The sequence below is a fragment of the Leuresthes tenuis genome, unplaced genomic scaffold (genome assembly GCF_036924035.1).
Source record: "Leuresthes tenuis unplaced genomic scaffold, fLeuTen1.0.hap1 SCAF_21, whole genome shotgun sequence".
Lineage (NCBI taxonomy): Eukaryota > Metazoa > Chordata > Actinopteri > Atheriniformes > Atherinopsidae > Leuresthes > Leuresthes tenuis.
This window is the reverse complement of record NW_027325375.1, coordinates 22,646,890-22,670,150: the sequence shown is the minus strand read 5'-3', so window position 1 is coordinate 22,670,150 and position 23,261 is coordinate 22,646,890. Positions and strand designations below refer to the sequence as shown.

The following is a 23,261-nucleotide window of genomic DNA, read 5'->3' as shown; positions in this document are numbered from 1 at the left end:
ATCACACTCCGAGTACAGTTCGACTTCCCCAGAAAGTTAACATCTAAATGATAACATTTGAGGGTAAAGTGCCTCACATAAGGTTTCCTTGCATTCCTTATCACACAGTTAGCTTATCATTGCGATACAAAACAAAGAAGATTACTCTTTTCCTAAAACAACACACATTCATCTTATGCAAAGTGGAATAGATCTGAAACAGATTATTTGGGGCACAGTAAATGACTTGAATGTTGTCTGCTATTTTTTGTCTCTTAATGGTGTCACATAGAATTTGTATGTATATTATGTTTTGTTTATCAGAAATAGCCACTGCGAGTCAACAGACTGTAAACAAAATGCAAGACGTCCTGGTGAAACCAAAAACTAAAACCAAAAAATAACAGTGAAATGCTTCGATTATTCCACATGGTCGATGTGTTCAGATTATGAGGCAATGTATTTCATTACTTAGCTCACATTTCCATCGCCCCAGAATCCGAAAACAACACGTAGCATATGATTGGAGATAGCCTGTGAAGGTACAGACCCAGAGACGAGGAGACCAGTCTTCATTGGTTTCATGGAAATGCGGGGCTGAGCGGGCTATAAAAGCAGCCTGAGCGCGCGGAGCGCAGCTTGGAGGAGAGTTTACCTTCAGTCAGCTGGCCGGTGCGCATCATAGACAGCTGAGATCACACGGACAGTCACAGCGCAGTCATGAGTGAGGTAGGTGATTCATAGTGCGCCGCAAACCAACTTTTTTTTTCATGTTGATCTCGAGCATTTAACGAAGCTGATATTAATATTAATTCTAAGTTTTGGACGCTTGCAAAACCACACGGACCCTCCAATGCGTACTTATATGTCTTGTTTGTATTATCGTAAACATGATTAGCTTCCTAAAACAATTCGATTAGTTTAAAGAATGAAATGTGCTTTTGTGCGAAGTTTGCTGCTACTGTTTCTCGTTTTTAGCCACTGAGACAACGACTGCTTCCCCTTTAAAAATAATAATAATGATAATGATAATAGCAACCATAATAATATGATTGCATTTTTACGCTAATAGAAAATACATAATAACATAAAACCTTACAGCTACCTACCACATGGGCATACTTATACCCCCTCTGTTTTCATACAGTGTACTGTGACTTGTGTTTAAGGGGGGAAAATTATGTTGTTTAAAGACCAAAAGAGGCTGCAGATCTGACGAACAAGTATACATTTTTTATTAAATTAAAGTCAATAAGTACAGATGTTATAGTGTATATATTATGCATGTCTACTGGTAAATACGTCTCAACAGCCTAATGAGCCCATGCAGGATGAAGGCAGCCCTGATCCACACACTTCTCATTTAATGCATCTGAGCAATCAAACCTTGAGAAGTTGGACTTGAGAGGTGACGAATCTCTTATAATGTGACAGTGAAGAGAAGTGGAAAGAATATTCACTGGGTCAGAGCACAGTCTTTGGTCACTGAATTATTCAGGGTAGCTGCAAAACCAGAGACATAAAACATTCTCACAGTGTGCACACTTGAGCACAGGCTCCAGTAAGACCTTTCCACGAGTTTGTTCACCCAAAGGAACTGGACTGACTGAAAGCATAAAATGCATCTTTTTATTTTTTTTCTCCTCTTGGCTGCAGGCGGTAGCCCACTATCCAGCTTTGTTCTGTGAAGTGGAGTAATTGCTTCAGGGTGGCTTATTGCCTCTTGATAACGTAAGCAGCCTATAACACTGCATGTTCCTTCAGTTCCGATGAATCTTTTATCATGTTGACTTGTCACGTCCTTTTGCAGAGCGTGGCAAACGCAATCAAGTCATAGTGTCGACTTTACTCTACCCCTCTTGTGTATGACTTACAGAGTGAAGTTAAGAATATTATAAATAAGACATTAAGCAGAAGAAAAGTCAAGACATTTGGTTGTGTCTCATGTCAGTGATGGATTCGTGCATTGCAGCTGCAAGTTGCTCTGGATGAATAATTAAATAGAAATCAATGTCCTGTCCCTTCTACCTCCACATGCTGATTTTTTTTTCTTTTAACCTTTGATCTGTTCAGACTCCAAAGAGTTTGAGCTCATCACAGTAATTGGCACTTTCATCAGGAGCAGAGGACTTTGCTGAATTTCTTAATCGTTATGATGTAACCTGTCCAGTTTGGATCATCTGGCTTAATTAGAGACTATTTTCTGCTTGCCTTCTTTGTTATAGCCATGTAGAGCCTTCCTTTTGCAGGTGCATTTTATCAAATGATCTCAAACATACAACATAAAAATGGTAAACCCATCTGTGCTCTGACATCTGTAAGATTCAAACCACCTCACAGCCAGAGTGTACTCATATGCAGAGGTATAGACATTATCTTGGCTGCTTGGATTGGAAGCGGTTACTCTACTCTGATTATTGTGGAGAAATAAGCTGGTGATGAAGCCTCAACGTTGCTGTTCCTGCTTTGTCTGATTTATCTTTGTGATGGTCCATAAACATCGTGCAGTTTGGTGAAAATGGCTTAAATGAGGAGCCAGTCCCCATAGTGGTGAGCAATTTTGCACTTCATGGCTGCATTATTCAAGCCAATCGCAGACTTTGAAGTAAAAACTTTTGGGACCCATGAAGGTCTCTGCCATTTATTCGACACACTAAGCATAAATATTTATTTGTGTGGATTATTTTTAATGTCTACTCAATCCTTCCCATTTTTTTCCCTCTATGAAACAAGAACCTGCTTTCTTACCATCTGAAACTCCGTATAATCCTCAGTTTGTTAGTAAAAGATATAAACAAGTAGTGGAAGCCAAAATTTGACAGAATGAGTTCTGATTTTGTACATTTACTCATCAAATGAGAACATTCAAATGGAACTCACTCTCACTGGTTTCTGTTTTACTCACAGAATGCTCGGGAGACTTACTCCTCCTCTGTTTAAGCCTCGGGTTGTTTAACAGAACTTTAATTTAATGGCAGTCAGTAGAGGGGCTTGAGCCAGCTTTGAGAATTTGTTAGATGTTGCAGCTATACTTTCAAACGTTCACCTAAAGATTAGGATTTTTTTTTCCATCCCAGTTTTCACCAAGAGGCGTACACAACACACAGGACCCCAATGTCTCAGGTGGAAATGGTGCAAGTTCTACAAACATCTCCCTTCTGTTTGTAATATCTATGCATCACCATGCCATTTTGTAGAGCATTAGTTCAGGTTTTTATATCTTAAGTGTCATTTTCATTAGTTTCTATTCGTCTATTCGTCTTGTTAACACTGTTGGTGCAACTAGAAAAACTTAACTGAGCACAAGCAGTTTGTTGTAAGCAGTTAAAATAAGTTATTTCTTTATTAATCAAACGGCGGGGAAGTTTACACGCATCAATATGTAATGTTCATAATTTTGCAAACAGGCCAGACCTAACAAGTTAACATTAATATTGCACATAGGTGAAGTGATACATTTGGCTCGCTGATTAAAGTGTGTGCTGTAAAGTCGAAAGGCAGCAGGAGATAAGGACCTGTCTCTGAAGGAGCTACTCAGTCTGATGTGTGACATGATGTCAATTAATACAAATAGCAAGCCACATCAGGGCACTTTTAATGTGTCATTGATACACATTTAAAGCTTTTGGAGAGTGATTTTACACAATCTAAATAACATGTCATTTGGTTAAGGTAAGGGTAAAAGTACAGGAGGGTGCAAGGTGTAATTTTCCAATGTGTAAGATATACACAAAACTACTAAATCTTGTCCTAACTTCATGTGACATGACTTGGCTTTCAGTCACTAAGCCTTTTTGTCAGACCAGGCTGCAGAATGTCCTCCACCCAGGCACTTGTCAGATTTAACCATCTCACTGTGTGTTCCCACATTGTTCGAGAAACTCGCTCCAATACAGAGTCCACAAGCTGTTGATGATTTCTGACAGCTCACTTTGACACATTTCCGAATATGATCATATGGACTTGGTGGTTTATAGCGTTGCAGTTTACAATCGGAACCACTTGGAAGATGGACAAAACTTCAAGATCAAAGCTGAGGTTACAATAAAGTGCAACTGTATAACTGACAGTATTTGGTGTCAAATTCTGCAGCAGATGAACACTTTTGGTGGATTACTCCAGTAAGCTTATTTAAGTGACATTTTAGTCAGAAGTTGAAATCTGATTTTCTTGTAATGCGCTGTAATTACTCTGCAGGTAAATTGCACCACATTTAGCTTTTGTGCTGTTAGATATGAGAATTCCTTTGGTATGGATTTTACTGAAATCCTGCACAGTAAGTGAACAATCAACGGCGAAATCCTTGGTCGTCTGTTTAAAATCTGCCTGAAAAATCAACATTTTGAGAGATTGTCCATTGGCATTATTAAAAAGAATATCCTGTTTAACAGACGACTGGTCCTGCAGTAAGTGCTTTCACATCTGAGAGGTCTCCTGCTGTGTTTACCTATAGCATTCTTTAATTAAGAGGAGAGTGGTGGCTATGATGGCTACTTGGCAAAGCCATTTGTTTCATCATCTAAAGAGGACCAGTCCTTTTTATTAAATTAATGAGATAAGAGTGTTAAAAGCTGCTGATCAATGTAAAAAGGGGTGCCAACTGAGTGGGGAAAAGTGATCAGAGATGGATTTTCTCTTTCCCTTTTTGCTGACTTAAGACTTATAAAGTGATTAAGATCCTGACCAAAGTGGTGATTAGAAGAAAACCCCCTCTTCAATTCGTCTGGATTATTTCAGTCATGTTGATTACTTTTTATATTTCTCACTTTTTGACAATATAGATAACTGTCAATCTGCAAATTTCTTAGTTTTGTTGGTAGGCATATACACTGATCCCCTGTTCCACTTTAAACGATAAACAGAGATTACACTGATTTAATCTTTTGTACATCTTAACTGTCAGCATTCTTTGCTGGTGCCTTCACATGCCGTAACCCGTCCTCCGCAATAATCCTGGCTTCTGCCGGGCTTTGCACACAGAAACTGATGAAAACAAATGATTGAAGAGTGGGATGTGTGTAGTCAACACAGAAGAAAATACAACAGAATACTCTTAAACTGCCAAAATGGGATCAGTGCTTCTGTAGTATTATCAGCTTTTGCAAAGAACGCCACAGATAAGTTTAGCCCAAGGCTCATCAACTGGTCAGAGAATTTTTTTACCATGAATAAAAAGAACGTCTGCAGTTAGGACACGCAAGGTTTTTCTTATGACACAAGGCACACAATTATTTTTAAAAGGAAAACAGCAGAGAGGACAGGAATCTTTCATGTTGGTCATCTCGCATCTGGGATGGCCGAGACACTCAGTATGTACCAGGCATTGGTATTAGTCTTTGAGACATTTGATTTAGTATGTTTAAGTTAGACCAATATTGTCATGTCTGTGGGTTTTGTTGTGTTTTTGATTTTTCTGCTGTGACTTTAGGTTTTTTTAATGTTAGTTTTCTATTAAGTCATTAGTTTTACCATTGTTTTTCCCCAGTCACTCTTGCCCCGTCATTAGGTTTATCCACGTCACCTGTTTTGTTCTCAGCTGCTCTCCATCACCAATCACCTCCCCTCAGTATTTAGTTTCCAGGTTCCCTCAAGTCCAAGCGAAAGCCTCACAGTCATTAATGCCACCAACATTTATCTTGTCAGATTTTTCCTCATGCTTTTTCACAGCCACAGTCAAGTTTCCTTTAAATTTCTGCATCTGGATCCTACATCCACCACACTCAAGCTCACCAGTTGTGACAAATATGTTTACATGTATTCTAAAAGTTCAGCTTTTGTCAGACTAGCATAATAATTCAGATTTTCTTTATGTCACGTGACTGTACTATATGAATGACAGGCTCTAATCCCTGTGTTTTATCTCTCATTCCTGCTCTCACAATCAGCTTACATAAAATTAGATTTTAAAGCATGATTATAATGACTATAATATAGCATAATATTTCTTAATTTTGGTAGCTACATCATGTAGTAAAAAGATAATTGCTTCTATTGTCTTCACTGTAAAGTTTGGGAACTAATATTGTGAACTTCCATATACTCTAGCAGTATCATTAAGTCAAACTTTGGTCTATGACCAAAACTCTGCAAAGCACAGCTGACCTGTATAGCTTATTAGCATGCTTTCATGCTAACATAAAACTTTGTACTTGACGACTACCAGTTTTGTCGGTTTGCTTGTGTTTAGTTGCCAATTTTGTCAATATGAGCGTGTTAGCATTCTGATGTTAGAAATGCCTGCTTTCCTGCAGACTTCTAGTCTTGTTTGGGACTTTTGATGCTTCAAGTGCTGCTTCAGTTCACCAAAAAGTTCTATTTTTAACTTGAGCTTTAAATATCTCCGTGTGACAATCTTTATAGTTGAAAAAAAGAAGAAGAAGAAAACGAAAAGCTCTCCAGAAGTGCTGGACTGATTTGATGAGAAAAGAGTATAGTTCACCACATAGTTTGTTCTGTCAACCATCTGTTAGCAATGTCACTCTTTCATGCTGTCATCCTTGTTTCCAAACTGGTGGTGGGGAAGCTATCACAGATTGGTGATGGTGCTGGGATGAGCTGTCTGTGACCTAGTTTTGCCTTCCCCTCTTAAATTGTTAATGGATCCTGAGTGCAGCATGGAGTCTCTCTGGGGAGTCCGAGCCACCATGAGAACCTAAAATAGCCTTACCACACTGGCAAGCTAATTTATTTATTTTACAAATTTCTGCAATGTTCAAGGCAACCCTTCATGCATATGTGGAGTTTTAGAAAATCAGCCAATGTGAATGTATGTGCAAGAAGTGATGGGAACAACAACTTTTTAAAAAGTACATTGTAAATGTAAATCACCCCGTCTCTGTGGATGCAAATTTGACCTTCTGAAATACTGAAAACCACTCTGCCAAGGACTGATAGCTGTATATAGTTCATCATTAAGGATGCACTGTGTACCTGTCACCCAAATACAAATCCAGCTTTTGAAAATTCAACATAAACATTAAAGCAACTGCACTTTCAAGACATTTTTTTCCCCCACTTGTGTGCAGGATCACACTATATTAGATAGTAGTGGCACTTTATCAGTTTGACAGTTACTCTTTGTCATGTATCTGAGCACTGAACTTATACACACATACGTACAACTTGAAACAGATTCTGGTCCAGGAGCTCACAATAACAGTTTCTAGTGTTTGCGAGACTCTTTGTATTGTTAGTCAACTATGGCAGCCAGTGGACTGGCACTCCACAGAAGGACACAATCATTAACATAATTATCATCGCTGCCATCCATTTGTGAAGCTCCCTCTGTCTCCAGCATATGGGAGTGGGAGCATACAAACACCATGGTTCCTCCTCAGCGACTGCAACAAGACGGCATCTGTATCCCAGTTGTACGCAAGCTCTGTTCCAAAGCCAGCCGGCTACATAGCGATATATATATATATATATATATATATATATTGCTTCTTAATGAGGAGTGGTGCTTTTTGGCAGGACTGAAAGTGTCTGCATGTGTGAGTGCATGTTTGTAAAACAGTAGATTCAGTTTAGATTGCCAAAAAAAAATGTATATGTAAAAAATTCAAAGCAAGAATGCAATAATTATTTGTTACATTTTTCTAAGCCATTCGTTCTATTTTTTAGCTAAACAGCTAAAACCTAAAAAAAAAAAACAAACAAAAAAAAAACAGTATTTGAAGGGAACTCTATTTTGTGGATATTTGCTGCAGAAGTGACGCAGTGTGAAAATCAATAAGATGGCTCTCACTCAAAACGCCTAACCTACACACAACTCCACCTAAAAAAAAGATAAAATATCCCTTAAAAGGTTGGTTTTCACATTTTTGGTGGTTGACTCTTCATGGCTTCATGGTAACTGTTAAGACACATATTTTTGATTTTTATTGATTTGCTTTTTGGATTCCCATCAAATATGGCTTCACACCTGACCACATTGTTAGTCTGGTCACTCTGTACTTTGTGGGTAGGAAGTGGTGATGATACAGCATTTAACATGTTCTTTAACATGTGATATGACTCAAAAATGTATGACAGACTCTTGCATTAAGTTTCCATAGTCTGGCTTCAGTTTGTGAACAGTTGTGCACAGTTTCCTGTCAAGGTTGTTTTTATAGATAGTCATGTAGGCATTCAGGCTCTAGTTAATGCAGATACAAAGGTTATAAATGGGATCCAAGAACTCTGTAGACTTCCCACATATCTATCCCAACAAAAAAAGTGGGTCAATAGCTTATTTATATAGCACCTCAGATAATATTTTCAAAGTGCTTCACACCATAATAATACAAGAAGAGAAAAAACATTAAGATGATAAATCAGTCAGTAGAAAAACAGTAACGGACATAAGAATAGAAAAATAAATCAGTTACACAACTCTCTCAAAGAAAAATCTTGCCAAGATAAAACTATATTTACAGCACCCGGTCTGACTGGGGAACAGGCTTTGTCTTGGTTCAGGTGGTTTTCTGGAGGAGCCTTTTTAAACAGGCAGGTGTTACGCCTTTCTGCATTCTCATTGGCCCGAGCAGCTGCAGTGCAAAAGTCTTTGGGTGGTGCATGGACCTAACTGTTCTAATTGGCTTCACTGGTTACACCTGTGAAGGAGTGCATGACGCAGTCTGGGTGTAATTTGTAGGCTGGTTCCCACTTCTGCTGGTTGCAGTGTCTTGCAGAAATTAATTAATTTTTTTAACTACTGACTGGTTGTCAGTCATAAACCCTATATTTTCTTAACTCTTGTGTTCAGTCTCCATTTTATTTTGTGGCCTAATGAGCCAGATCATTAAAACAGCAGTTGAATAAGCCTTGTCACTTGTTACTGGCATTTAAAGTTCTCCGGAGTGAATGAGCATTCTGATATCAAACATTTAAAAGCCTTCTGAAACTATTTGAACCAAATTATTACTTATGAATCATACTGGTGTACCAATCGTGATCCATACTGCATGTTACCATTTTGGGTCCTATGTAACCTGCATGCGATTGGCTACTACCTGGAATCGTACAATACTGGCTTATGCTACATTTAAAGTATAACCTTGTGGAAATGATGAACAACCTGAGAATCTACCAATTTTTTTTGGGATTTTACAGAATCATTGTCACACATGGAAAATAGTCTATCAATGGAGATAGATAAACATCAAAATGCGCTCGGTCCACTGTTTTAATAATGAAGTCTCCTGCTGTGGACACAGCAAAAATTAATCTCTGGGAAAACTCCAGAATCACAATAATGAGAAACAGTTTTCTGTTGTGGACACTGGGTGATCAAGGCCAAGACAATGGTGGGATTTGTGCATTGAATGCTGCTTAGTGCAGCTTTAGCGCATGGGTGGTTTTGCATCACACATTTTTTGACCTCTGAGTGATCTCAGCAGGTTCCATACTGGCAGCTCCAAAGCTGAGATTATAAAAATTTGTGTCCCAACTGGCTGCTCTTAAATGTAGATTAAAAAGAGCCCTCAAGAGTTCAGATTGTCCTGCGTAAGAGGCTTAGCAGGGCCAAATCTCATCTTTCAAATCGCCCTTAAAAACTCTTTTTAAGTGACTGCATTTATGCAAGTCTTTAATTTCACCTTCCTTTCATGATACATATTACCTTAAACTACTCTTTAAAATCAAATCAGAGTATATATTGAAAGTCCTTTTAACTTTCGTCTTTCCTTCAGTCTTTCTAATTATGAACGACAGAAGTTCCTAAGTTGCCATCATTGATGCTGATTGCAGGCTTCTCAGCTTGGTGTCCCCTGCCAGCAACTGTATTCTCTGTGATCCTTGAAGTCAAGGAGCCAGCTGACAGGCGTGAGGGTTAATGAAAAGTGGACAGCCACACGTTATGATGTTATGATGCGCTACACTGACAGCTGATGCTAGTTTGCATCAGTCCAAATCCTCTTCTCAAATCTGACCGATTTTCACTCAAATATTCAAGCATACCTCATTAATTATTTTCCACTAATGAATGAGTTTAAGACCTTTTGTATTCAAAGTCTCAGAATGAAACCCAAGGAGTTTAATACTGTTAAGCTGATTGGTTTCCAATCTGATATCATGCAATTAAGTTGAAAGTACTGACCACAAAAAAATGAGCTGCAACTTACTTTCTTCTTACAAACTAGAATGCACGGTGTTCCCTGTTGTCGGAGCTCACCTGTAAAATTTTTGCAATTATTTCGATAGCAACAACGCAAAGCTGCCCCTTATCTTGTGTCCTTCAGTAGCTCTGAATCACCCATTTTTTAAAACATATTCAAGCGTTCTCATTATATCTGAAGGAGTCAGAAAATAATTAATTCACATTATTTCCACTTTAAGTTTTGCCAGCTTACGTCCACCCACAAGCTTAGCTTGAAAGAAGATGATGAGCTCAATCTGCACTTCATTTTGTCGTGCCAGATAATTTTGTTTTGTTCACTTTAGAGATTGTAGTCACAACATGTTTACTGTCTCCTCTAAAGCTACCATTGGTTTGGTTTTAGTTTAATTTTTAATCACTGTTCATACAGGGCTGATGCTGATTCACTTATCGCTTCATGAACAGTTATGAGACTTTGGTGGCCTTTAAGTGCTTTTAACCAAGACATGATCACATCGGAGCTGACATCAGATTGCTCAGTCATTCAGGAGAGCTTTAAGTGCCAGTAACAGCTTATTCAACTGCTATTTTAATGCCCCGACTCATTGGGCCACAACATAAAATGGAGACTGAACACAAGAGTTGAAAAAGTATAGGGTTTAAGACTGAGAACCAGTCAGTGTTTAAAAAAAAAGATGAATGGAATAAAATCTCTATATAGCTTGCACATGGGTGCTAATAAGTCTCTCTGTGTATGCATGGGTTCTCTCCGGGTAATCCGGCTTCCTCCCACCGTCCATAAACATGCATGTTTGGTTAATTGGTGACTCTAAATTGACCCCAGGAGTGAGTGTGCGCATGCATGGTTGTTTGTCTCTGTGGGGCCCTGTGATGGACAGGCGATCCGCCCCACAACCCAAAATTGGATTAAGCGGGTATTGAAAATGGATGGATGCATTTCAGTTTGGCGCATTTTTCTTAATTTCTCAATATTGCTCTGTAGCTACATCTAACACTGAGACCATCACTCAGTCACATGTCTGGCTCAGCACTCGCTTGCGGTGGCTGGAGGCGTGATGTATGGCACCATGACCGGGTGGATCCACTGCTGCCCCACTAAATACCAGAGCACGAATCTAGCTGATGAGTCAGCAATGTACAAAAAATCCCAGAGGCAATGGCTGACTCTGATTTCTGTGTGTAAACTTAAAATGTTGTATGTTGAGTGAGTAACTGGAATATGTGAATCGCAGACTTAAGCTCGATGTGATGTAAATTATCTTACTCCAAGCAAATAAATCTGTGGCTATCGTTGCAGCTAGTAAAGCCTCCCTCACGGGCTGCAGCGTGTTTGCATTTGGATGCTGTCTTACTTCAGCAACTCTGTTTATCTTGTAATATTGGAGAACAGCAGCAGTCTGTCACAGGGGAAAAGACGGGTGCTGTTAGAGCACTCAGAGCAAACGTGCCTCTGCCACAGAAACATGGATTATAGATCAATATATCTCATCCTGAGTCCCATCACACACTGACCTGTAACATGTTCAGTGTAACTGGGGTTGGTGTTGGCTCGACTTCTTATGGTGCTTTCTCTGTCTGAACATTACATGTGCTGAATGTTCTTGTTTTTGTTTTCTACAGATATTGTAGAAAAAAAACCCTCTTAAGGACATGCCATTAAGACTGCAAGCAACCCCCATTCTTCTTGCGAGCACATCTTGAGGTGTGCAAGAAGTATAGAGTCGTTAAAGTTAAAATCTCCACCCCTTCTCTTTTGGTCACAGGGCAGGACTGCAGCTACACCTTTGTAATATGTGCAGGATGTGGTTTTACACTGTCTTGTTGAAAAATGCCTGACATCCTTGGAAAAGACGTTGTCTTGAATGCAGCATTTGTTCTAAAATCTAAGTGCACTTTTCTGCATTAATGCTGCCTACACAGAAGTGTAAATGACCTTTGCAAAAGGCACTGATGCAGCAGTGGTTCGGTTCTTGATGTCATGTAAAGGATTGAGGATCATAGGTGTTAAGCTTATGCTTGCTCCCTCGCGCCTTCAGATTCCTTTAATCATTTATTATATATTCATTGATACTCTGCACTATAGAGGGAGAAAAATTCAAATTCCTTCCAATCTTTTCAGAGAAACTTGAGACCTTCTGCCCATATTTGCTCCTCAAAGCCTTTCATGGATGCTGCTTTTGTGTGAAATCATGATTACAATCAGCTGTTGACATCACCTGTTTGAAACAACTTCATTATCTTTTTTAAAGCTGTGTTACCAGCCCTAAATGTCTCTCATCCCAAATGTTTTGTTGGCTTGAGTTGCAAGTCTGGAATGCAAAAAACTGATGCATATTGATTTAAACAAAGTTGACAAAACAAAACATGTTTTTATTTATATGTGTATGTGTATATATATATATATATATGGTTCATAGTTATAATTTTTGGTTGTGGTGTTGCTGGTATTTGCCTTAGAGTCCAAAATGTTTCATTTGTTTTTGTTTTGTTTTTTAATGAGAAAATAATAAGTAGGCGTTTATATAATTTCATGTGGAGTCTGTGTAATGTTTGTATGCAACATTTACACGTTGTGTTATTTTTGCATGTCAAATGTGTCTTTTTTTTCTTACATTTTCAGAGACAAACATCTGGAGCAATGACTGGAAGCGGCAAACCATCTGCCGGCCAAGGTATTTTCATACTAAATTGCATCTTCATAAAGACAGATGTGGTAACACAGCAGCGCTTTATCAGTTATCAGTCTTTGTAAGAATCTTATGTAAAAGTCATCTGATATTGAAAAGGTGGAATTCTTTTTACTGAATAGTAAAATGAATATATAGGTGAATGAAAGAATATGGCAACATTCTCTTGAATAATGACATGTTGTCTAATGAGTTTTGATGCACTGATTTGACACTGAACATAGACTGCTCCATTACACTGTAACTCTGAATTTCCCCAGCCTTGTGAACCATAACTGAAAGACCACACTGTCCAAATACTTGATAAGGACTTTGTGCTAGACCATGAGTAAAAGCGATGAGAGGAGATCCTGCACTGATCATGAAAAAGATCTCAGAGCTCAGTGGCAGGCTGGTGAGGGGACATGATAGTTAATTTGTCATGTTGTAACTAGGAATGGGAATTCATAAGATTTTATTGCTACCAATGGCATTGTCAATGCTGCTCATCGATTCTTGTTCTTAATCAGTTCCCTTTGACAGGATTTACAGGGACATAATGTTTAAAAGGTCAATGGTGAGCAGGCGTGTTGCTTGTAATTGTAGCAACAATCGGCAGCTCGATCAGACCATTGATCAATCAGGTGATTTGATTGGTTGGCACCTCTGCTGCCACTTGAAAAAAATGAGACTGTTCTCAACTTTCCACCTCAAGCTACACTTCCAAAATCAAGCAACAGACCCGCAAATTGAATTTGGTAACATAAGCTGTCACCCCATTCCAAGTGAATAAGAAGCGGGAACCATTGACACCTGAAATACATCAGTCGGAATCCAACCTCATCTATTTTTTTGACCCAATTTCCTATGAAGAAACAAATACTCTACGCTGGGTTTCAGAGTCAACACAACTTCTTATAATCTGAAAAAACCCAGCAATCTAAACTAATCGACATACGAAATTGATAATTTTTACAAATTTTAACCCCTACTCTGAAAACTACGTTATTGGATATCTTGTTATATCGGACCATAGAAGACTTTAGCTGTGTTTACACAGACCACTTTAATAAATCAAGAGAGGTGGTGTCTTTAAACGTTTTTATGAGCTAATCAACAGGAAAATGTCACCTTGCGTAAACTTAATCGGATTTCTCTCTGAAATAAATGTGCTCTTGTCAAACCACATGGAAGGCAGAGGAGGCGAGTTTCAGAGTCATAGAATCATGTTGGCAGCACAACTTCAGCGATGCACACTTTTCTGTTGGACACTCACTGTTGAACGTCTTGTCTAAATTATCAACAGTTCTTCATTCCTGAACAGTGAATTCAGTTAGGATAACTGTTTCATCCAGAGGCTCCTGGCTGTGGCACAGAGTGAAATGAGACGCAAAGATCCACTTTCACTCTTCACTTGTTTATAGATAGCCAGAGAATTTGTCATTAGGCATAAAGATGGGAAAATTTCAGCTAACATTTCTTCTTTTGTTATATTTCAGCCAGACCTACTTTTTACATCTCAAGTTTAATTCTGATTAAATGCTTTGCAGCATGTTAAAATCCCAATTTTCCAATCTCTTTGTTCAGTGTCTGTGTAAACCCTAAAATCTGAATCTCCAACCAGAATGATTTCTGTGAAATTGAAGAGATATTTGTTAATCCAAACACAGTTTATGTAAAATAACCCAGTGTTTCCCCACCCTAGTCCTCAAAGCACACAGCCCTGTATGTGACTCCAACACACCTGATTCAAATAAATGGGTCAGCTCTTTAAGCTCTACAGATGGCTGATATAGTTTATTAATTTGAATCAGGTGTGATTCAGGTGTGCTGGAGCAGGGACACATGGAAAACATTCAGAGCAGTGTGCCTTGAGTTAAATGAATTTACCTACGTGAAACCCATGTCTTCTACAGTTCAAGACGGGTGCAAACCTTTCATAACTAATTCTATGACAGCAGAAGTTCTTGTTCATTATTACTCTCACTCCTCACTTTTCCTCCCTATGCGGTAAATGTAAATGGGTTTAGTTGAGCTGTCAGTTGTAACCTTGAGAGCTAATGTTACCTGTAGCAACAGTCTCTTGGTGAACAACCAAAAAAGGAGGAAAGGAGAGGATATTGTTTTCACTTAGGCTTTCTTAATCAAATAAAAACGTGCTAAGCATGGTGGAGATCTGCAGGATAATTACCTTGTACACAGATTATCTGTTTGGTTGGTAGCAGAAGCACCTCTGCTGCAAATCAACAAACCATCAAATACGTTAATTTCTGAAAGTGAATCCCATGTTGTGTAGAAAGATGCGTCTGTATGTTGCTGCTGATTTAATCATATAGCAAATAGTAGATCTAGTGCTGTAATCACCTTTCTCAATTAAATGTAGCCATGCTTTGGAAAGCTTTTTTCTTTTTATCATGACTCTGTTTTGAAGGCAGCACATATAAACACGTATATGGGATGTTAAAAATATAGAACGTTACAGATTTGCAATTGGTTCCCATTGCTGCAGCACCTGTGGGCTACTAAGAAGGAACTGATAAGCTCAGAAGCTTTGACAAAGATTTTAACTTGTTCTCAGGTGGAACTAAATTGCAACCAAATTCAAAAGAGAACTTTGGTAAACTTCCTTATACAGTCTGTGCATATATTTTTGTTATATAATTACAATTTCACGCAGATAGTTGAAGCAAATATGACATCATTGTGCAGCAGCTAAGATTATACAATTAATAATTTATTGAAGAGAATATTTCAGAATGTTTTCCTCCTGTAACAGAGACAACATTTCCGTTTCCTCTTCCATGGCAGCATTTTACATGAAGACCTACTTAGAAAACTGGGCCTTCGTATTGTTGGTATAATAATGTAATTCAAATCCCTTGAGTTATAAAAGCTGAAATTTGGCCCCCAGTACTTGGCAACAGCCTTTGAAATTCATAAATGGTGTTAAGTGCAGAACTGCCACGCTGGCAAAATTAAGATTATTAAAGAACAATAGCCCGTCTCTAATGAACCCTGCATCAGTGAACAGATTTTTCAAATCCTCATTTCAGATGAGAGGAATGAGAATCGGTCTGACATTCCCCGTCTGATTTGTTGGATTAGCAGATGCTAACCAAGCTGTGGTATTTCATCACATTCACTGTTGGTGCAGCTCTGCTGGATTTTCTTGTTTCAGCCAGCAGATACTATAGAGCCTTTAATTACTTTTTTTCTGTCCTCACTTTTACTGAATTAGGTTTCATGGCAGCATATGAAACAATATGCAGAGGAATCGCAGAATGTAATCTCCTCCACTTCTTCAAGTGAACTTTCTCCTCAAACAGGATGCTGGTGAAGGTGAAAGGCAGCCCATTCACAGCTAAATGGCTCTATAACCTCAATTCAGCACATAAAGCATTGCTTGTGTGTACCTGGAGACCACGCGTCCTCTCTTCTTACTCTCTGGGCCAGCTGATAACACTGTAAAGATCCGTGTTTAAATGGATTTCTGTCCAGCCTTTAGGATGATGAAGTGTGTCACAGCTAAGGTTCGTCTGGAGGGAAACATCTCAGTCAAGATTTGGAGGGATTTTGGAAAGCTTAATTGAAACTGATAGAGGTGTGAATAGCATTCATTTGGCATTTGCCCTCTTTTTCCCACTTTTTTTTTTACTTGTCTTTGTTTTGGATTATGAAGAGATACTGAAACTCTATTACAGTATGTACTCATAAATACAGATTTATATTGCATCACTGTGACTTGGGACATAAGAGGCAATACATGAATACCGGAAGAGAGGGGTGGTAATACTACCAAAGCTCTCAAAAGTCTTAAAAAGACACTTTCTACACATACAATACTCACTACTGCACACGTGTGTGGCATGGAAACATTTGCTCCCTGAGTAAGAGATTTATCAAAGATTACAACCAAAAAGCTGTTATCAGTTCCTTTTGGTTTTGGCATACCATCAATGAAAACACTGCCATTGAGCCAAATATGCAGTATTTTTTATATATTCTCCATCTCAATTTGTCACATTCTGATGCTTGGCCAAAAGCCCTTCATGTCAACACGCTGGGGTTCCGCTTTTAGCATCACTTTCAGACACATAGGGAACTGCTCTATGGCTTCACTAATGCCACCAGTATATACCAGCTGCAGCAATAATAAATGGGAGCATTAAACCACGAAACCATGTTTTTTACAGTGCTCCAAAAACTGGTTGGAGAGGAATGATATTAGACTTCCAGGGGCTGGTGTTAAAGTCCAAATGTAATTTAATATTAATTTTTAGAATTAATTTAGTTTTTTATTCTTTTGCTCTACTGTTGTTATACTTTGTTATACAATAAAGCACTTGGTTACTACTACTTCACGAAGGTCGGGAAATTAAAGTACTTGGTGAGGGGTACTTTGTCAAGGTTAATAAAACATTGTGGTAAGGCATTGAAATACACAATGGCATGCATATTATTGCAGAAGTTTTCCCTGTGCCCATGGCTGTGTGTCATGTAATGGTTACATTAACAGCTCAGAAGACCCAGCATCCAAATAAGATGCACCAGAGGTGCCATGCACCTGGACATGCAGTAGGGTCTAACATGTTATGATTGAAAGAAATGATGCCATGTCTGCATGAGAGTCAGTGAGTGCTGTTTTCCTATAGACCACTGCATCTCACAATCTCAGGGTATGCTTATTTTCCCCTTTTTTAAAGCTGATATTCAAAGGCATTGGAGAGTTGTTACAGAGCTCCCAATAATTTGTTTTCCTTCATCCATCACTGTAACAATACTCTTAGATCACCTTAAAGTTACTGGAACCAATTTGAACATGACCTTTTACAAATCTTGCATGGAAAAATTTACTCATGCAGGAGGATGACACATTACCCAAAGTGTGTGATGTGCCTGGTTTCTGAGGTCCTGCTGTGGTGTAAAGGCCATTGACCCAGTAGAGCAGATGTGATTGTGTTTAGGAGTGTGTGTAAGATGTGTGTAGTTTCTGCAAATATAAAATCTGAATTTGTTTTCATTGTCACCCAAGAGCTGCAAGGTCAACAAAAGGTTCCATCTAAACGTAAGTAGGCCATTTGGAAAAATCCCAGTTAACGCAAGAGCACACAACTTCACCGCACAAGAGCAGGTCAGCACAGTAGTACACGAGCTTTGCACTGCATGACCGCTGTTATGCTTGAATAAACAACTGATCTTTTGCTATTACTGAGTGAATGAGCAGTGATGTTGAGAGATCCAAAGCCGCATCACATAACATAGAATGTTTTTACTTGTTATAATCATGTCCTCTGTGTGTTTGAGAAGCCTCCACTGACTCTAGTCCTCTGTTTGGCCACTGAGGCACAGATAATTGAATTTTAGATTTCATTCTCTTCAGAGTTATTTTTTCAGTATGAATAACAAAATGTGGATGGAAAGTTTAACACATGAAGGCTTAAGGGAGTCTTATCCGCTGGACTGTGAAGAGCTGAGTTTGTCAACACTGAATGTCAGGCAATTGTGACATTTAGATCTGACGTGAAGGAAGTGTCTTTTAACACTGCAACAGAACAGCAAAACTACAGGAAAACCTAATGTTTACTCTGAGCTATAGGAAGTTCTTTAAGTCAGTTTCAATTTTAGTACTTGAAATGAATCATTTGTCATCCTCACGGTGGTTTACACACACATGATTCTGATACAGAAGCTTTAAATAGCCACAGCTTTGCGTCATCTCCTTCTCTCTCAGAAGCCAAAAATACCATTTACTTGGTTGCTCTTGTCATTGACAGGAGTAATGATGTTTAAAGAGATTTTCCATGTATTCATGGTGACCTGTGAGTGTAGGGATAAAGCATGTATACATGCAACTTATTTCCTAATGACTGAATGAGCTATAAGAGCAGGCATGTGTATGTGTACCTGTATGCTTCCATGGGAAAGTTCAGTAAGCAGCTAGTGTTACTATGTGTCACAGACTGGGATGTTACCCGTGTTGGCCTGCAAATTTAAACAGCTTCTTCTCTAAAATGTAAAAAAAGAATTGTTGGAATGTGTTAACACTGGCATTAAAGAAGCAGTAGAGAGTTTCTGGGACTGGAAAGAAAACATACTGCCTGTGCTCCTGTTTTCAGTTGTTAAGTATGGCTACTTGCCTCAGGGGCCAATGATGAGATTGTTGTGGTGAGCACAGCGAGGTGACCTTTTAGTATATAAAAACCCTTATTTGAAGTTGTAGCTGGAACTTGGTCGTTGCTGTTGACATTTGGTTCATATCTATAAAGCTTCTAAGCATCCTGTCCATCCACCCATCATGTTCTCGGTGTGCTCCGACGCCCTCTGAAGATTGTGGATTTTTTCAGTCACTACCCATATCTCATAACCATTGGTGAGGGTTGGAATGACGATACTCAGCAAATCAAATGCTTCGTCTCTCGGTTCAGCTCCCTCTTTAGCAAAACGGACCAGTGTAGCATCCTCATCACTGCTTTTGGAGCCAGAAGTGACCATATTTGGGTGACAAGGTGCTTGACAGCTAATTGGACAATAATATGTATCATTAAGGCCAGATATCTATTTAACTATGGAACTATTTTCTTAAAGGACCAGCAGCCTACCAGTTAAAAGAAAATAATATTGCTAATGACACCATGCTGACTAATAGGAAACATTTATACCAAATGGCTGCATACACCTTTTGCCATACAGTTGACAGCTACAATGATATGGAAGTCCGTACTGGAATATTTTTGCTGTATTGTACAACATCTTATAAGATAAAAATTTGGCTGCTGCATTTTAAATAATTTACCATAATACTTGTGACTACAATCTTTTATTTTCGAATCATGGATTATAATTGTAACCTTTACTTACTTTTCAGTAAAGAACAAAGCAATCTTGCCTTCTAGTGCAATCATTATCAACCCCAGCCATCTTTAGTGTGCTGGCTGCAGCTCTACCTGCACTATGATTTGTTTTTTTTAACTGTCGCTTCACCTCCTGGTTTAATCGCATCTTAAATCAACATGTTCTCCCTGTGAACAACCCTTGGTTGGTTTTCACAGGATGCTTGGGTTTCTTCCCACTGTCCAAACACATGCATGTTAGGCCTGTAGATGTGAGTATACATAGTGAATTGTCTGCTTAGTCTCCATGTTAGCTGTGTGATGGACTGGCGACCTCACGAGGGTAGAGCCCCTTCTTGCCAAATGACCCCTGGGACTCTGAATATGACCTTATTCGGGTTAAGGTAATCAGAAAATACTCTTTACCTTGTGTTATTCAAAGTAAGGTCGTAACCAGGTTGTAATATCAGTATATTCCTGTCCATGTAAATAAAGCCATTGCTTTTTGGAATTTTTAGGATAATGCTAAATATAGGTGCTATATTCATAGCAAATTACAGAGATTTGTAGTCTACACAACAAAATAGATTTCAACAAAACACAGCTTACTCTTATTCACACTACAGACAACTGGAAAACTCTGCTTTCTGAATGGGGAGCCGAGCTCACAGCTGCTCAGAACAAGGCCAATGAGAAGTAAATTTCCATCTAAAACAAATTTGATAGATCTTCAAGTGAATGCTTTATATAGTAAGTAAATAGCTAAATAAGATATTTACTTTGTCAATAAGGTATTTACTTTGTCACTATTTTCTTACCTGAGGAATTTAATCCATTAGCAGGTTTTACTTTTGCGAAGATTTAAAAGATTGAGTGTTTGAGTTTTTCCATTTTTATTTGTCCCCCCACTCAACTTATTGTCTAATAGTTTGCAGTTTTGGCACCTGTTCAATAGCGTGATATGATGGGCAGCCACCATGCATGCAATGGCCACAAAACAGACTGACTATGAACACGAACGTTCCTGTCCTTTCACCTGTTCCCTTCTTCTCCTCCCAGATGACAAGAAGAACAACCAGCCGCAGGACTTCGACATTGACATGGACAATCCAGAGACGGAGAAGGCTGCTGTGGCCATCCAGTCTCAGTTCAGGAAATTCCAGAAAAAGAAGCAGGATGTGAAGTCATAGAGCGGATGCTATCAGACGAGTCAGACAAATGATGTGGTCCCGGTTTTGCATGTCATACTGCATCGTCATGAACTGTGATGAAAGAAGGGAGGGAATAATCCCTGAGTTATATGTTTGTGACAGTCTGTGTATGATTACTAATTAATGATGATTATTGATTATTATTTACGATTTATTTACTACATATGGAGCGGTAGATGATTGAATTCTTGGTGTACATATAGGGATTTTTCCTCTAAATGTGTTATTTTGTGCTTCCTCCCCCCACATCGATGACATTTCACAATGTAGCTGCAGTAGAGCTTCAGTATGATAAGTGTTATGTCACGTTCAGTGTAATTTACCCACTCAAGCACCAAACTTAACTACATCTACTCATAAATGGTTGAACAATTATGTTTCCTTTGAGAGGAAGAGAAAGTCAGTCACTAAAAGTTGCTTTGTGATTTCATAGACAATTCTTATCTCATATCCAAAGATTTTTGGGCCCTTCTGATGGTCTGGCTGGACAAAACTCTACCACGCTGTTGTTGGTGTGTTCCACAATGGTTTTGATATCAAATTAGTATATCTAATAAGTTTTTGGACATCAAAGGTCTCTTTGTCACCCATTTCCACCAGATCACATGAATCTCTCTCAGTTGTGTGTATTTAGAAATTCTTTAGAAAATGCTCATTTAAATCCATTTGTCTGTGTTTCATTGCTTTTGTTCAAACGTGATTAGAATAGTGTCATTGAACTGGCTCACATGTGTTTACTGTACAAGCTCACAGACTTATGCATGCTAGCCTGCACATATGCTTACACAAACAGAGAAATAAATAAAGACAGTATCAAGGAGTGTTTCACTTTGTCATTTCACTCTAAACTGAACTCTGTGCAACATGTGGAGGTGACCGCTAACATCTGTCTCATTCTCTTAGACAGTTTTATTATGTAACTTTTATTCAATCATTTACTATAGTGAGCACAGTTTAATTCTAACGTTAGATAATCAGAGCTAAAGTTCTGCTCTCATGTGCTTAAAAGCCTTCAGGAAGTGTCCCTATATCCATGGAGAAGTGTGTGAACAGCTATTACCGGCCACCTGCCGCTTACAGAACAGTGCTGCTTAGGTACTTCATAGAGTAGAGGCTGCTCTTTTCAATAAAACTCAAGAAGCTGATAGGCTGCTGACTCCTGTTAACCAACGATATGGACTGACCTGGTATATTTAACCAGTCAGTCATCAGTATGCAGGTATTCTATCTTTACCGATTCACCATTTGATATTCCGTTTTTCAGGTTGGTCTAATATTTGATGTCTTTATGTCTGCCTGCTGAGGAACAGAGCACACTGTTCTTTATTGCAATGATTCCCCAGATAAGTTTTATGGGAAATTCAATAAATGACAGGTGTCTTTAGGAAGCTAATATGCACCAATTCTGCGCTGGGATGTGCATGTTTGTTTATTGCTTCACTTTTTCAGAATCATTTCCCAGATATGGTGGCGGATATCTTTGTGCATCTCTGGCTGATCAGTAGCAAAACATTCAGTGCAGTCTGAACCGTATTTACGATACCATTAACTGCCAAGTGTGGCAGCGAGTTATCTCTGTCACCACGCTTGATTTACTGTGGAGATGGAGGGCAGGTATACTTGTCATGCTGAGTGATACGCTTTCCTGTGAAATCCCCCATCCAGTGATATAAGACCATGGAAACTGTTAAGCAGGCAGGAAATGTGGGGCTCAGGCAAAAGCTACAGGATGGCAGGGGGAAAGTTTTCAATTAATCAACAGGTTCAGGAAGCTTCTATTATGTTAAGAGTCTTAACTACACAGTTTTATCTTCCCTGTAACTGCCTACTTTTATGAGAATGTTTTTTTTTACGGCTTAGATGAAAAATGCACTCAAACGGATTTGTATAGTCTGCAGCACTTAAAACTTCACCATCTTCTCCTATGCAGATAAATCCTGGAGGTAATTTGGTTGTATACTAGTTTTTGTTTTTAAAATAGGGCAATGATAACCTTTTAAAAGCCCAGTTTACCGAGACCAACAGCAACTTCATCAAATTAAAAAGGAAAAAAAAGCTAATTCAGGCTTAACTGTCTCTATTTCAGTGTCTTCTTGGCGATGATTTCCCTGACACAGACTGCTCACCACCTGTTAAACAATGTTACCTCAGATCATCTGAGCTGGACTGTCTTGCTGACTGTGATCACAAGTCAGCAACAGACTTCTCAGTGAAATATAATCAGTTCTGTTCAGGTCGGATTTTTCATGCAATGTATTTTTGTAGCCCTGTGCTCTGTATTTTACCTAAAAATCCAACATAAGGTTGCAGAATGTGCCAATAACAATCATTTCTAAGATTAAACGGTATGTTTCAATCGGTATCCTATCACTTTATCAATTGAATTCTTTTTTTCTTTTCTGAGAATAAACCATTTACATCTATTTTCAAAGCTGGTCCATCAACAAATTAAGAGTGCTGTTCAGAGGTTAATCGA

The 23,261-nt window shown here is 38.7% G+C and overlaps 1 protein-coding gene across 2 annotated transcripts; it reads left to right on the top strand.

Annotated features, from left to right (window-relative positions):
- Positions 1 to 601: 601 nt before the first annotated feature.
- pcp4a (Purkinje cell protein 4a) lies at positions 602 to 21,605 on the top strand. 2 transcript variants are annotated; one of them, XM_072374884.1, is made up of 4 exons: positions 602 to 708; positions 12,699 to 12,750; positions 17,777 to 17,809; positions 20,634 to 21,605. In XM_072374884.1, exons 1-4 carry the CDS (start codon positions 700 to 702, stop codon positions 20,762 to 20,764), a joined length of 225 nt encoding a protein of 74 aa, XP_072230985.1. In that variant the 5' UTR covers positions 602 to 699; the 3' UTR covers positions 20,765 to 21,605. The 2 variants fall into 2 exon arrangements, with proteins under 2 accessions (XP_072230985.1, XP_072230986.1); XM_072374885.1 differs by lacking the exon at positions 17,777 to 17,809.
- Positions 21,606 to 23,261: the final 1,656 nt, after the last annotated feature.